Consider the following 16813-nt stretch of genomic DNA (forward strand, 5'->3'; position numbering starts at 1 on the left):
GAGCTTCAACAGGTAGTCACCTGAAATGGCTTTCACTTCACAGGTGTGCCTTATCAGGGTTATTTAGTGGAATTTCTTGCCTTATCAATGGGGTTGATACCAGCAGTTGTGTTGTGCAGAAGTCAGGTTAGTTGGACGATCGTTTATTTTTCAACAGGACAATGACCCCAAACATACCTCCAGGCTGTGTAAGGGCTATTTGACCAAGTAGTTTTAATGCCTTCAGTGAGAATCTTCCAATGTAAATGGTCATGAAAATAAAGTAAACGCGTTGAATGAAGAGGTGCCCAAACTTTTGGCCTGTACTGTATATTCATCTATTGTGAATCTCGTTTATTATGTGTTCTTGTGTGCACACTTGCACTTCTTTGAGAAGTTTATTGGTGAAAGTTCTTGAATGTGCTGCTATTTATGAGGGACGTTCCAAAATTTTCCACTTTTTTTTTTCTCTATTTTGAATTTCAAAAACAAATGGTATCACTTTTCTACATAGTCACCTTCCTTTGCAATGCAGTTTTTCCAGCGTCATTCCAACAATTTGATGCATCAGCAAAAAAAAAAAAAAATGTTTTTGGTTGAGCGCATAGTCAGTAATGCACCACTGCTTTCACATCACCACATGTAGTCGGACGTCCGGAGCACTCTGCATCTGTCACACTAGTTCGGCCATTTTTGAATATTTCAATCCACTCTACGAGAGAGAACTTTATCCCCATACTGAGCACACATGCAGAGATGAGTTTGTGCTCCCGGCACACCATCTGCCCACGTTTCGTGACCATCTTCAGCACAGCACAGGATGACAGCTCATACTAAACCGCAAGGGAAGACGACTTGCCAGACAGAACTAGTCACATGACACTCTCAGACACGCCCGTCTTCACCGTTTCCAACGAAAATATCAGAGTGCAAAAACTTCTTGAACGTCCCTTGTATTTGGCCTTTGGTTTCACAGCTCAAAGATGTTGATTCAAAGCCCATCCACCTTACGTGTCCTTTGCAAAGTTCATGTAGGATTTCTTGGGTACTCTCGGTGCTTTTCATTGTGCTTGGGTGGAAGGATACTTGAGGACCTCACTCTGTTTGTTATTAAAAAAAAAAAAAACAGGTGCTTGATGGAGCAAAACTAGCAAAAGCAACTGAAATTAAAGTCTCTCTTCTCGACTCACATGGTCTAACAGCTCGGTAGAGTTGGATTTGTCAGGGAGCTCTGTTCTAGTTGCAGTTTGGATCCAGATTAAAGTCACTCTCTATTGGGATATCTAGACTTTAATAAAAATCCAACCAGAAGGGATAGTGCCTGTTGCTCTTATTTGGCTTCTTCAATATGCTGTTAGTGAAAGAAGAGATGGTACTGTTAAGCAACTGCACCCCCTCTCACCCCCAGGGAGGTATTGCTTACCTGAGATGTGCTTGGAAGGTGATCTCTGTTACACCTGCGTGACACGATGTGACAAAGATGAGTGTTAGGTTCATAATCTCCTGTAAACTGGCTCTGACCGAGTGTTAAGTGTGTACCACACAATGAACTGGGGTGCCAGTCTGGGTTGGTTTTTGTTGCTTTTTGTGCCCACTTTTGGTTAAGTTCATGCAGTAGTTTGTTGTAACTGTAACAAACTTTAAGGGAAAAGGTAGAGCCAGTAACATGGACGCACATATTTTCCTGGTGGAGAACAAACTTGTGGAGTGTGGTACAGAAATGGCGCAGGCCTTTTTGATTTATACAGAACCAAGGAATGCTGCAGTACCTGCAGCAGGATAGCTCTGGAGATTTCCCCGGGCTTAATTTCTTCAGGGGCACAGAATTCGGAGAAGATCGCTTAAGGGAGTTTGGTTAATTTAATAGGAATTCCTAAGGCTGATTGGTGTCCACAAGGAGGCCACTGGCAATAGATATGCTCTCCAGCTAGGTGTCAACCCACACAGGATTCCTGGGTGTTCATTGTCCCTTTTTTACATGCGAGCTAAAGCTCAGAACTGCAGGATCACCTGGGTCCAGTTGGGTCATTTCAAGGAATATGGAAAAGAGCTTAGATGGTGTTCCTGACTCCAGAAAAGTGATTACAAGAAATACCCACCAGTAGTTGTCCAAAGCTTTAAACTTAGACTACTGGTGAGCTTTGAGTTGGGAGGGTGAGATGAGCCAGGGCTCAGTTGGCAAGAGGAAGCAAGGCCAGAAGATTGTGGGAAGAGGTACTGTACTTTTGTTCCAGCACTGGTCGACCATAAAGAAAAATAAACTCTCTTACCTTTAGAGACCTTCTGCTTTTCTTGGCTGAAAAGGTTTCCTAAAATGAAAGGTTCTGACCTTTCACTATCAGTTTACATAAAAGTAAGGAAGTTCTCACTGGCCTAAGGCATGGCAGTAAGGTGGGGTGCCACACCCACCACATGATGAACCACCCGGATTGGGACCCGAATGCAGCCATGCAATGGGTGACAACTCAGCACCACATTGGAACAGTGTGAGATGTTTTATGTTGGCTGGAGTGCCAATCCTACCACCGGCTCCCAAATTTCCCCTGCAAGTTGGTAGACCTGTTTGCAGGGCTGGATGACAGATTAGCAAATCCCTGACTTGGATAGTCTTTTCCACAAAGTGTGTCTCCTCTTTCAGTTTTAAAATTCACCCCCGTTGAGGCTGAGAGGCAGCTCAGCTTCTCTCCAAATTTGTCTGTTTCTGCCCAGTTGTTAATTGTACCTCATCACCAAGCTGGGTCAGTGCTAGGAGGATCTGACGGTACCTTCAGGGTGTTCAGCGTCTTCTGCTGCTAACATCTGTTAGGACAACTGGTGTGGTTATTAAAGACACCTTGCCCTTTTCTAGATTGGATGGTGGTAGGTGTGTGGGGGTCCGTTATTTTGGGGTCTCTCTTTTATTCCTATGTGTATTAACTCTAGCCCACTTCTTTCTTTCTCTTTGTTTCCATTGTGTTCCCCACTCTAATACCTCCTGAACTCTGACATTTGTACTTGATATGGTACCTCTAACATTCCTTAAATGTTCAAAATATGTGCATCTAATAAACTGACCAATCAGAGTTTAAAGTGCATGTTTCAAATCAATCTGAACAACGAACATTCTCGGAATATTTGCTGAGAATCGTAAAGGGTAATTTGACATTGGGACATTGAGTCTGTGAACCATCCAACTCTAACCGGTGTAATTAGGTCATTTTTAGTTGAGTAGTACTTAACTTACTGAATGACTCCCAGAATTAATGCTGTTAACGGTGCCACATTGGAGAGAAGTGTCTGGAGACTTAAGTAGGAAAATTAGCTCATTACACAAGAGAGGACAAGGGTACAAGAACAGTAGCAAGTCATTGTTAACAAGCCAGACCACGGTAGCGATGCAGAAATTCATAAAGTCTGTCTGGAAGTTTTTACGGTTCAAATCCTGTTACTGCTAGAAGAGTTCCTACTTCATTGGGCCTTTGAGCAAGGCCTTTAACCTGCTCCAGTAGCAGCTGTACAATGGCCGACCCTGAGCTGTGACCTCCAAAGGTGATGCAAAAAGACAGTTTCCTCTTAGCAATTAACAAAGTATATTAAATAAAAAAAAGAAAATTCAGAAATTTTGTGACGAGCACTTTAAACCGTTCAGGCTGTTGTGATGCATTATCATCTTGTGATGAGTATTTATTTTTTGTTGAGAAAAGTGCCGGAAAAAAATCACTAAGCAAAAGCCAAATTGGAGTGAGCGTTTCATCTCATACAGTTAAATGCACCCTGCACGGAAGTAGAATACATTGTCATGGACCACTCTGGAAGCCACTGCTGGAGCCAAAGCACTAGGCATCCCATTCAGCTTTAGTCAAGACATTTATTAACAAAGCTGAAGACTTTTATTATTCTCTGGCCCGATGGAACCAAAATCAGTTCTTTTCATTCAGACGGTGCCCTAAATGTTGGGCCTCACTAAGGGGAGGAGTACAGTGAGACGTGTGTGGTTTCCCACAATGAAGCACGCCAGTGGTAGAGTTCTTCAATATATGTGGGAGAATCTGTACTGTGATAGCTTCACAAATTCACAGGTGTACTGCAAAAATCTTGAATTAAAAGATGCTGCCTTCCCTTCACACCTTAGGTCATCGGCCATCGGCGTCAGACCAAAACAAAAACTACAATTGTCTGCTTACAACCTGTGCATCTTACCACTGCTGTCAGTCTAATTGGCAAGCAATAGTTTTTGCTCCACATGCCATGACTCATTGATCTTGATCTCAGTTTATTACCTGCAGCGGTTTCGACCACGTTGAGTTACATTTGTCTTACAATTACAGATAACAAGGCATTTAGAGCCTTTTGCTAGCTACATAAGATACATAAATGTTTTACTAAATGAGGTTCCTAAAACCCCCATCGATTGAATTGGTATATTATAACTATGTCTAGCTTCTCTGACTAGATGGGATTAATAAAATGTCTTATCTATTTATCTAAGGGGAAATTCACATAATCCAGCAGCAGCATACTAATACAAAAAACAATATTAAATTAAAAAATAATAAAAATGCAGGTAAAAACAGACAACAACTTTGAATGATGTTAGCATTTACTCCCCGGGGTGCAATTGAAGAGTCGCATAGTGTGGGGGAGGAATGATCTGCTCAGTCTGTCAGTGGAGCAAGACAGTGACAAAAGTCTGTCACTGAAGCTGCTCCTCTGCCTGGAGATGACACTGTTCAGTGGATGCAGTGGACTCTTCATGATTGACAGGAGTTTTGCTTAGTGCCCGTCGCTCTGCCACAGATGTTAAACTGTCCAGCTTTATTCCTACAATAGAGCCTGCCTTCCTAACAAGTTTGTCCAGGCGTGCAACATCCTTTTCTTTATGCTGCCTCCCCAGCACACCACCGCGTAGAAGAGGGTGCTCGCCACAACCGTCTGATAGAACATCTGCAGCATCTTATTGCAGATGTTGAAGGACGCCAACCTTTTAAGGAAGTATAGTCTGCTCTGACCTTTCTTACACAGACCATCAGTATTGGCAGTCCAGTCCAGTTTATCATGCAGCTGCACTCAAAGGTATTTATAGGTCTGCACCCTCTGCACAGTCACCTTTGATGATTACAGGGTCCATGAGGGGCCTGGGCCTCCTAAAATCCACCACGAGTTCCTTGGTCTTGCTGGTATTCAGGTGTAGGTGGTTTGAGTCGCACCATTTAACAAAGTCTTTGATTAGCTTCCTGTACTCCTCCTCCTGCCCACTCCTGGTGCAGCCCACAATAGCAGTGTCATCAGCGAACTTTTGCACTTAGCAGGACTCTGAATCGTATTGGAAGTCTGATGTATGTTGGCTGAACAGGACCGGAGAACGTACAATCCCCTGCGGCGCTCCTGTGTTACTGACCACAGTGTCAGACCTGCAGTTCCCGAGATGCACATACTGAGGTCTGTCTGTAAGATAGTCCACGATCCATGCCACCAGGTGTGAGTCTACTCCCATCTCTGTCAGCTTGCCCCTAAGGAGCAGAGTTTGGATGGTATTGAAGGCGCTAGAGAAGTCCAAAATCATAATTCTTACAGCACCACTGCCTCTGTCCAAGTGGGAGAGCATGTAGATGATGGCATCCTCCGCTCCCACCTTCTCCTGGTATGCGAACTGCAGAGGGTTGAGGGTGTGGTGGACCTGTGGCCTCAGGTGGTGAAGCAGCAGCCGCTCCACGGTCTTCATATCATGTGATGTCAGAGTAACAGGCTGGAAGTCATTCAGCTCACTAGGACGTGATACCTTTGGGACTGTGGTGTGGTACAAGATGTTTTCCAAAGCCATGGGACTCTCCCCATTTCCAGGCTCAGGTTGAAGATGTGCTGTAGAGGACTCCCCAGTTCCTGCACACAGGCCTTCAGCAGTCGTGGCAATACTCCATCTGGACCCGCTGCTTTGCTGGCACGAAGTCTCCTCAGCTCTCTGCTCACTTGGGCTGCTGTAATTGTGGGTGGGGATGTCTCTCCTATGTTGGTATCAGCAGAAGGATGGTTGGAGGATGCAGTACTCCGAGGTCAGAGTGGATTAGGGTGGTCAAACCTGTTAAAGAAGTTGTTCATTTGGTTTGCTCTTCCACGCTCTCTCGATGGTGGCACCCCACTTCGAGCTGCAGCCAGTGATAATCTTCATCCCACACTTCCTTCATACTGTTGTTCTGCAACTTCTGCTCCAGCTTTCTCCTGTACTGCTCTTTCGCCGCCCTGAGCTGGACTTTGAGTTCCTTCTGCACACGCTTGACATCATGCTCATTACCGCCATTAAAAGCTCTTTTCTTCTGGTTCAAAAGGCCCTTGATGTCACTTGTAATCCATGGCTTGTTGTTAACATAGCAGCGTACTGTTCTTATTGGAACTACAATGTCCATACAGAAGTTGATGTAATCAGTTGTGCAGTCAACAGCCTTCAATGTTCTCAATATGTGACCTCTGCAGTATATACTAGTTCGTAGTTCCAGTCTCTCAGAGCCTGCTCTGCCTCAGGGGACCACTTCCTGAATGATCGTGTGGTTGTAGGTAGCGCCCTCACTCTTGGTTTGTAGTGAGGCTGAAGCAGAACCAGGTTATGATCTGCTTTCCCAAGCGCAGGCAGCGGGGTGGCACTGTATGCGTCTTTAACGTTTGCATACAGTAAGTCAATAGTCCTATTTCCCCGGGTGTTACAGTCCACATACTGGGAGAAGACAGGTAATGTTTTGTCCAGCGTCACTTGGTTAAAGTCTCCAGCAATTGGCACAAGTGCCTCAGGGTGCTGCGTTTGTAACTTAGCAACTGTGGAATAGATGACGTCACTCGCTATCTATCTCGCTCGAAAGCAGGGGATGTAAACAATAACAACAATCACGTGTCCAAACTCTCTGGGCAAGTAATTGGGGCGCAAACTTACGCCCAACCTTTCGATGTCCCTGCAGCAATTGGAGATTTTAACGTTTACATGTCCTGAGTTACACCACCTTGTACTGACATAGAGAGCAAGTCCTCCTCCTTTCTTCTTACCACAGGTATTTGCGTCTCTGTCCGCTCTAACTATCATAAATGCTGGTAGCTCCACGTTAGCATCTGGGATGGTTGTTTTTAGCCACGTTTCACTAAAACACAGCAAGCTGCATTCTCTGTAGGTTCTGACATTTTTCACCAGCATAGCCAGTTCGTTGATCTTATTTGGTAGTGAGTTCACATTTCCCAGGACCACAGAATGCACCCATGGTTTATAGCGCCGCTTTCTCGCAAGCCACTTGGCTTTTATCTTCTCTTTTATCCTAGCGCCGGCTTGGCTGCCCTGATATCGTCGTCTTACCTCGTCAGGTAAATAGGGAACCACACCGACATGGGCATTTCTTCTCAGTGCTTTAAGTTGACTGCTTGTAGGCGAGTCTCGGTGTGTAAAAATCCATGTCAAGTAGTATAAGTAGTAAAAATTGTCCAGGGAGTGATTCCACATAAAAGAAAGTAGTAGAAGTGATCAGTGAAATAGAGAATAATAGAGAAAAAAAGGTAAAAAGAGAAAGTCATATATGGAGCTGCTGGAATGGCTGCCGCTCGCGGCGGCGCCGAATATATGAACCGTATTCTCAGTAGATTGGCCTTGCCGTATGTAAGGTGTAGAGGGCACATGGTTTTAAACCGTACCTTGCTTACCTTGTGTACATGTTTTGTGTGCCAAGTAACTTGCAAGACAAAGCACTTAATTGAGTGTGCTGTGCTGTACGTTTTAAAGCATACAGACGAAGAATTTAAGAATCTTTAAGTATAGAAACAACTGTTTTTTTTGTTGCCTTTTATTCTAAGTATGTAACAACTTTTTTTTCTTGTGTGGATTGTTTGCTTTGATTTTTCACTAAATATTTTAAAACAAATTTTTGGACTGAGAGATTTCTTTCTGTATCCGTTTTACCTGTGCTTGAACTGTCCTTGCACTCCTGCAGCTACAAAGGCAGTTGATCTTGACACACAAATGAAGGTGATCAAGGACTTTATTCCATTGTAGCCGGTGTTTGCCGCACCATACACATTGTACTTGTGCATTCTGGCTTTGAATCCGGTTAATGTCTGAAGCTTCTATGTTGTGACTCACAACGTTTGATTTGTGGTAACCACACCAAACTGCTTTATCTGTTAATTTTTACTGTTAACTAGCTGAAATGTTAAAACAGAAGACCTATGCGCTTTCGTGGTGTTAACTGTGAGAGGAAGAAGAGTTTGAACACTGGGAGAGGCTCACACTGATGACATAACCTAACACAAAGGACTTGTGAAGCTGTTAAAGGTTCGGCATCCATGTGAGCAACAGTAATAACAAAACAATAATAAAATTTACAAAAATAAATCTACACAATGTGCTAAGAATAATGATAGAAAAGGATCAACATACAATATGACTTAAGGGACTTGTTACATAGTACAGTGATCCCCTGCCTATCGCGAAAGCTGCGTTCCAGACCCATCAGCGATAGGTGAAAATCCACAATGTAGAAAGACCATATAAATAAAGCTTGGGAGCCATCGCAGGGCTTAAAACAAAAAGTTCACAAAACGTTTGCTCCCAACAATCAGACCACAAGCAAGGGACGTGATATGCAGAGAACTGAGATGCGTCGAGGACCCTTACTCACTGTTCTTGCAAGATTACATCATGTTAGCAGCAGCCAATCCAAGCCCAAGAGAATGAAAATCCCGTTCTGATTAGTCGAGTCTCCTCTTTCAGACAATAATGGGCCTAATAAGAAATCTTTTGGGTACTGTAAGGCAAACCTTTGTGTACCATAGTGTACAATTTACATATTTAGTGATTATATTGTATTGCTTAAGTGTTCATTATTTTATATACATATTGACTTTTTACTGCATTTTAGTCAATATTTACAGTTATAGTTATATTAAATTATAATATGTATTCTAACGAAAGCGTATGAACATTTTGTTATGAATTGTGACTGTCTACATATTCCTGTACGTAGCAGTATGTGTTATGATTTACTAGTGCATTGCTTAAATGTTACATATACGTTAGAACATTATAATTTATAATAACTAACAAACCTTTGTCCAGCTCACAGTACTGACTGCTGAAAACCGTATGCTTTATGAATTGTCTGCAAAGTACACTACAGGTAGGATGTACAGTGATCCCTCGCTATATCGTGCTTCGACTTTCGCGGCTTCACTCCATTGAAGATTTTATATGTAAGCATATGTAAATATATATCAGGGATTTTTTGCTGGTTCTCGGATTTCTGCGGACAATGGGTCTTTTAATTTATGATACATGCTTCCTCAGTTGGTTTGCCCAGTTGATTTCATACAATGGACGCTATTGGCGGATGGCTGAGAAGCTACCCAATCAGAGCACGTATTATGTATTAAATTAAACTCCTCAATGATATACGATATGTTTCTCTCGCAGTGCTTCGCATACTTAAAAGCCTGAACAGCACTTATTGATTTTTGATTGTTTGTTTCTCTCTCTCTGTGACATTCTCTGCTCCTGACGGAGGGGGTGTGAGCAGAGGGGCTGTTCGTACGCAGGCCTAGAGGATACAGACACTCCTCTAAAGATTGCTGAGACTACCTTCACATTGCTCCCTTCCTTGCAGCTGCTTTTTCGGGCAGTGCTTTGCATACTTAAAAGCCTGAACAGCACGTATTGATTTTTGATTGATTGCTCTTCTCTCTCTGACATTCTGTACTCCTGACGCGCATTCCTTTGAAGAGGAAGATCTGTTTGCATTCTTTTAATTGTGAGACGGAACTGTCATCTGTCTTATCATGGAACACAGTTTAAACTTTTGAAAAAGAGACAAATGTTTGTTTGCAGTGTTTTAAAGTCTCTGTCTCTACAACCTCCTGTGTTTCTGTGCGAATCTATGACCCAAGTGTGACAATATAAAAATAACAATATAAACAAACGTATGGTTTTTACTTCGTGGATTTTCACCTTTTGCGGGAGATTCTGTAACGCAGCCCCCGCGATCGAGGAGGGATCACTGTACTTATTGAATTTTTACTCCATTTTTATTTATATACAGTATAGGTATATGTAATTTATAATTACAGTAATACATTATTATTAGTTTAGCATAGAAAAATGCTTATTTCAACATAAGTTGTCAAAAACCCATAAAGATCACTGTAAAACCGCAGATTTCTGTGATAGAAAATTAGATATATTCCACAGAAAAGTCTGCAATATAGCAGGAGCGCGAACTGTGATATAGCAGAGGATCACTGTACTATACACATGGTCGGGTTTAAATACATATACTGGTCCGTCTTACAACTGGCCCATCTGAACCAAACGTGGTCGTAAGTTTCTGACTACCTGTAATTGGGAGCAAATGGCTCCCAAAATTAAAATTTAGAATATGAAGCTGTAAGCTTTTTTTATGGTGATTCCCTGTGCCCTATTTCTTCTATGATAAAACGGCATTTATCTATTTATTTATTTATTTATTTTAAATCTATAGAAACCCATTCCAATAGCAACTGCATATATAAAAGTTACTTTCACCTGAAAATATTTGAACGTATCCTTTAAGTACCATCACTTTGTACTTTAAGGTTTAGCTCAATTCAACTCCGCCCTGTACCCCTTTTTTTTTTAAACCCTTAATAGTTTTTGGCTGGCATTTTTTTTTTCCTTGTCTTAATGTATGCCATGTTTCTATTCTGTCCGCCCTTTATTCCTTCATGGGCTACAGTTTTCAATGTACAAGCTAAATGTTACACCCCATCTTAGTTTTATCTATTATATTACATTTTTCTCTGTCCTTGTGCAGACCTTTTATAACCATAACCTCTTTGCTTTCCCTTAATTTTAGTATGTCTGACCATTCAGGAAATTTCAATGTGAGGCTTTCTGATGTAGCAGTTCCCATGTAAAGCTAGGTTTTTATTCTTTTATAACCATTTTCTAGGTCACGTCATTGTTCCCTTAGTCTATCAGTCATGTGCAGAGGTTTCCTGCTCTATTCAGAGCTAGGATGTGATGTATACGGTGACCAATGCAAATGTCCTCAGTGCCTGCTCTGTGCTGGCCAGCCTCTAGTGTTGCATTGTTTTCTTTCATGGCAGGCAAGGCAGAGAAACCCGAGGACAATGGAAACAAATTTGCAGTGTATAAGGTTTTTTTTTTTTATTATTATTTACCTTGCCTATGCCAAGTTTATAAAAGAATCAGAAGTCCAAGTCTTCAGTACCATTTTTTCCACTAATCTCTGCTGATTCCCTTTGGTCTGGCACTACTTGCCACTTCTTCTGACATTGTTGGGTTTTTATATCAAATGACAACACCAGTATAGTAAGGATGCACAGTAAATAAGGCATACATTGTGTGAATTTAACTTATTGGGGCAGTTATACCACACTGCCTAGCTGCTGTCTTTAGAGGAGCTGTGAATATTTAGATTTATTGAACAATTAGTTACTTGCAGTGGGAGGTCCTGTGGTCATTTGTGATATGCTAAGCTAAAAATGGTTGTGTCTAAATTAAATAGATGCAAACTCTGTGAAATTAACACAACTACATATCTGGCTAAGCTCTAAAGGTAATAAGTAGCTAAATGACAAAACTAAAACATTATTTTCTTCCTTTGCAATATTCTCATGACTGGTCATCCCAAATGTTTGTCAGGCTGTGGTACAATGTTGGCCATTGCAGGACTCCTCTATGTACTCGGCCACACTGAGGACAGTTTGCAATGCCAGTTAACAACATGCACATTATGTGAAGAAGGCTCACTCTTATCACAGGGAGAATGGCCAGAATCTACCTGGACAATAACTGGGATCCATGAAGCAGCACCATCGTGTTGTTCAGGAGTATATGTGAACAAGAGCCAACACAAAAGTGCTGTGTTACTCGTATTTTTTTTTTATCCTGTGTAGCGTTTAACCTAACATTTTCTGTAAGTGGCCTACATGTATGTTGCATATTTCATGAGTACTATTGGGCTGTGCCCCCTGCGCTTCGCTTGCCAATCCCTGGGCCTGCGTTACGTGCTAGCCTCTTTGCCCTTGGGATGCGGATGTACAATTTAAACAGATTATTTTCATAGGAATTGTTACATATGGATAATAGAACTATTTTATATTACAGCGAGTAATTCACCATAGTAAAAAAATACTAAAACATAATAATTTAAAAATTGTTTCATGTTGCGTTGGAGGTATTCGTTGCGTTATACGATTTTGTTCTGTTTGGCTTTGAAATTAACATGCAAATACTTTTTAAACTTGCACTTTTACTATAAAATTTCAGTAAAAGCTTTTTTTTTTTAAATGAAATTTTCATCAATATTGCATTGAATTTGGATTCTGTTTGGACTTTCGTCATGACAGTGCAATGTATAACTGCCCGTGATTGAATTTCGTTTCTTTCTCTCTAATAGATAAAACTGCTTTTTTGAATGTTTGTCTTTGAGATTTAATTGTCTTTGCCAAAGCTATTCTAACGGGAGTTATCCACGGAAGATGTACTACATTACCTTTCTTGGACACATCCATCTTTCTACAGTAATTTGTGCGGTGGAAGACCAGACGGTGTTAATGGTTGTAGATATTCTTCGGGATATTGTAAGTTGATGTTTTCATGTTCTGCATGATCACCACCAACTGTTTCAGCATAGTCTATTGATATGCATTTAACCAATTTGTCGTGTAACCGAACGACATCTTTGGGGTTAATTCGTTTGACTTCGTTTCTCAGTGCTAGGATTGCCCGTGTACTCATTTCTTCTGTTGATTACCCTTCATGACGAAATTCTTCAATAAGATTTGGACATAATACATTGTCTTTAATTGGGAACTTAGAGGAAAACGTTAAATTATAAGAGCTGAGAGAATAGGAACTGTGTCTGACAAAAGCATTCACAAGAATGAGAAGTGAGGACCGTGTGCGTGGTTGAATATGGTTGAGAGGAGGGCAGGACTTGAAATAAATCTTATGGCCAAAGTCTCTTGAAAAAAGTCTTGCATTGTCTCTGGATTTTTTTTTATATAATAGAGAGATATGAAGTCTCCTAAAAACGTTAAGTATCCATCCATCCATTATCCAGCCCGCTATATCCTAACTACAGGGTCACGGGGGAAGCTTGCTATAGCCAGTCCCAGCCAACACAGTGCGCCAGGTAGGAAACGACCCTGGGCAGGGCACTCACTCACACACCAAGCACACACTAGGGACAATGTAGAATCGCCAATGCACCTAACCTGCATGTCTTTCCTCTGGAGAAAACTATTAATTGAAATGAAAGTAGAGCAGCAACAAACATTTGATTATGGCGATCATTTGTTTGGTATCACTCTGTGGGTGGGTGTAACATTGTATGGCATCAATGAGAAGGTGGGAATGGCCGATGAACAATGGCAACAAAAACCACAAAGAAAGAGGGATATAAGGTCAAGATTGTCCGACAAAGGCAGCAAAACGCATCCTGATCAAAACAGACTTACCAATGGTATGCCAGTTTTAGGAAATGGTTGTTTTGCTATACTGGTTGGTTACTACAGAAACAGCCAGCACAGCATGCGCAAGCCATTTTATGGTGATAGAACTTTATTTGTCCCCAGGGGGAAATTTGACTTTTCACAGAAGTCCTTGTAGTGAGAAGTCAAGCAAAATGACACATTTTATTGGCTAACTAAAAAGTTTACAACTCACAAGCTTTTGAGGCAGCTCAGTACTTTAGAAGCCCTTTAAATACATACATAAATAGGTAGATAAGTTAGTAAATATACAATCTCTCTCAGTTCTGAACACAAACTGGAATTACTAGAACGCAAGAAAAATTCAAAAGAAAGTCGAGCCAATTCCCAACAAAGCACAGCACGCAGCTGTGTTCATGTACTATCGACCAAATGAGTTTCCAAATTGGAAATTCCACATGAGCGATTTGTGAAGTCTCAGCTCACAGTCGGATATTTCAGAAAAGAGAAAAGGTATCCCAATTCTCCGAGTGGTGGCGTAACACAAGGCTTATGGTGCCAGATGTGATTCGTGAAATGTGAATGTGTATCTGGGGGATAACTTCCTTAGAGTCTAGGGAAGTTAACAGCAAACCCCGCTATACCCATTGGTCACCACCCCCAGTTTCCTCCACACTGAGAACACAAGCCAAGTAACCTCTTGATGGCTAGATAAACCTGTATTAAATTTGTTAAAGCTGTGTTAACAGTAATGTTTAAAAAAATGTGTTCAGAATAATGTCTGATTCAATATTGAGGTCTATAAATACTTAATATATTCTTCTACATAACTTTGGCATTTACAATTAAGCAGTAACTAATTTTCTTCAGTTACTCCTTCAGATGTGTAGTCAGATCTTAGATGCTGTGTAGCCTCGTCTGAGGTTCTGCTAGTATCAGGGTTGTTAAGCACATTTACTTCTTTGGCTGTTTTGACTACACAAATCTACATCTTCTGTGGCTCCTTATCACTTGCTCAACATGAATTTTCTTCATTTCCTGTTGAATGTGTATGACGGAGCCCCATTCAGCTCAAATACACATTCTACAGTTCACCTTTTCAGACTGGGTTGACAATTCTTTCAACATCACATTTCCTCTGACTGTGTTTTAACTGTGATCAAGAGAGACCACAGATGACCAATGGCAGTACATTGGCATTCAAAGACATCACTGGACTAGTGCTGAAAGCGAGCAAAGTTTAATCTGCAGCCAGTGGACACAATCACGGTGACGCATGGGGGTTTGTATGATGTTGTGTAAGTGGCCATGATCCTGGGTGAGCTTTATAATACTCCGTATGGACTCTGCTATGGTTTTGTAGTTCTTAGGCAAAACTTTTCAAGATGATGTGAACAAAAACTTCATGGTGAGCTCTTGCCCTTTTCTTGACTGGGCTATGTATGCCATTCTTTAAGTCTTAATGAATTCTTTAATTGTTGTTGTTTTTATTTTATTTTTAACATTTTTTTGCAAAGTTCTGTTTCCTTAAACAACTTTCTTTCACTCCCAACAGAGACACTACGAAACTACTTCTCTCAATATGGAGAGGTAGTAGACTGCGTAATTATGAAAGATAAAAACACCAACCAGTCCAGAGGCTTTGGCTTTGTGAAATTCAAGGATCCCAATTGTGTCCGGACTGTGCTGGATTCAAAACCCCACTCACTAGATGGAAGAAATGTGAGTAAAATATTGTATAAGACAATGGTTTTCCTAATTTAAGAAATTTGCTTTCAGATAACTGTACTACTGCCTACCTAAGACTCCCAAGTTATTTTGCAAAAGTCTGGGAAAAGAACTTTTAACAACTAACTTTGTTGGGCTGAATGGCTTCTGTCACGAGAAATTCCTTTTCAGTCTCTCTCTACATTTTCTAGAATGCTCATCAGTGTTAAATGTTGTTATAAATGTCTGTTTTCTTAGCTTCTCTCTGTAAAGATACACTTTCCACTCACTCACATCTTAATCAAGTGTGTCTCTCACACTTTCTCAAGTCAGTTTTGACCAAAGAAGTGTCTCTATAAACGGTGACACCAAAATTAGCAATGAGGAGACAATATGCCCGCCTTGGTTTTGGACACACTCTGTATTCTATGAGATGTTTTGTTTTACGGCACTTTATTTCTTCTCCAGATCTTTGTGTTTTGTTTTTATTATTATAAAACAAATCTAGGGCAGTTCCTAAAAAAAAAAAAAAAAAAAAAAGAGATTCATATTTTCATTCAAAAAGGGGGTCTCCTCTTATCAGCTCAGTTATCAGTTTCTTCACTTGATAGTTGTTTTTGTATGTTTTAATGGTTTATTGTACATTAACATTAAGACATCTATTTTTAATTCCATAGCTGTTAATAGTGCTTGGGTTCTCATGTTCAGTTCTGGGAAACCACTGTGGCTGCAGATTTTCAATTGTTTTTAACTGGCCTTTCTAGTGTCAATCTAGAAGTTTCAAACAATTTATTCCATTTTTATAGTTGTATGGCAAGCATTTTTAAAGGGTGTATTTATGTAGCCTTTAAATATTCTTACTTTTAATATTTTGTTTATTTTATCCCATGATTCTTTATTGTGAGCCAATTTGGCATCTTCGCAACCCACAGTTACCACGAGCATCATCACTTATAAAATCACCGTCCATAATCATCCTGGGGAAAAGGGTGTCCCCTTGGAGATTTGCTGCCAATTGTCGTCCCAGTGATGGGGTGGGATGACATCTTCCAGTTGCCCACGGTGAACCATTGCAAGGCATTCTGCAAACTGATTTGACCCTTTCCCATTGGTGCTATTGAGATTCACGACTTAACATCTCGCGAACCCATGATTTAAGTACCGCTTCATTATTGCCCATCTACTCTGAAACGCTGCTTGGTGTTCTTAGAAGTATATCGTCTCTGGGGCGTTTTCAGAAGTGCTTGTTTTCAGGGATTTTAAATGCAAATGTAGTGTGAGTGGAAGCTGAAAATGGAGACAAATTTCAGTGTTTTTAAACAAAATGTAGTAGTGTGGACAGGGCCTAGAGTCCTTTATAATCACGTGTTTAATTCTCAGTACTTGAGATTAATCTAAAGCAGCTGTTACATTGCATGACTTCTAGTTGAAGGGGATGTCAAACCCAGTGATTGTAGTTTCTGATCTTGTTGCTTGCGGATGTCAAGTTACACAGTTGCAGAATCTGTGAAGTGAGGCTACTCCATGATGGCTTTCCAGTACAGTTTTACATTATCAAAGTGAAGACTGCCTTTTGCTGACGACTGTTGACTTTACAGCCACAAAAATTCAGCCATTATCTCTACAACTCCCCACAAAATCACCAAACACAAATCGTGCAACATTAGACAGGTGCATCTCATCTACTTGACGG

The 16813-nt window shown here is 40.9% G+C and overlaps 1 protein-coding gene across 1 annotated transcript in view; it reads left to right on the forward strand.

Annotated features, from left to right (window-relative positions):
• dazap1 (DAZ associated protein 1) overlaps nt 1-16813 on the forward strand; it is a 118093-nt gene that overhangs the window by 36570 nt on the left and 64710 nt on the right. Inside the window, 1 exon segment of the mRNA XM_039767136.1 lies at nt 14969-15135. Within this exon segment, the coding sequence (XP_039623070.1) occupies nt 14969-15135 (167 nt within the window).

Source organism: Polypterus senegalus, chromosome 10, assembly GCF_016835505.1.
Source record: "Polypterus senegalus isolate Bchr_013 chromosome 10, ASM1683550v1, whole genome shotgun sequence".
Classification (NCBI taxonomy): Eukaryota; Metazoa; Chordata; class Cladistia; order Polypteriformes; family Polypteridae; genus Polypterus; species Polypterus senegalus.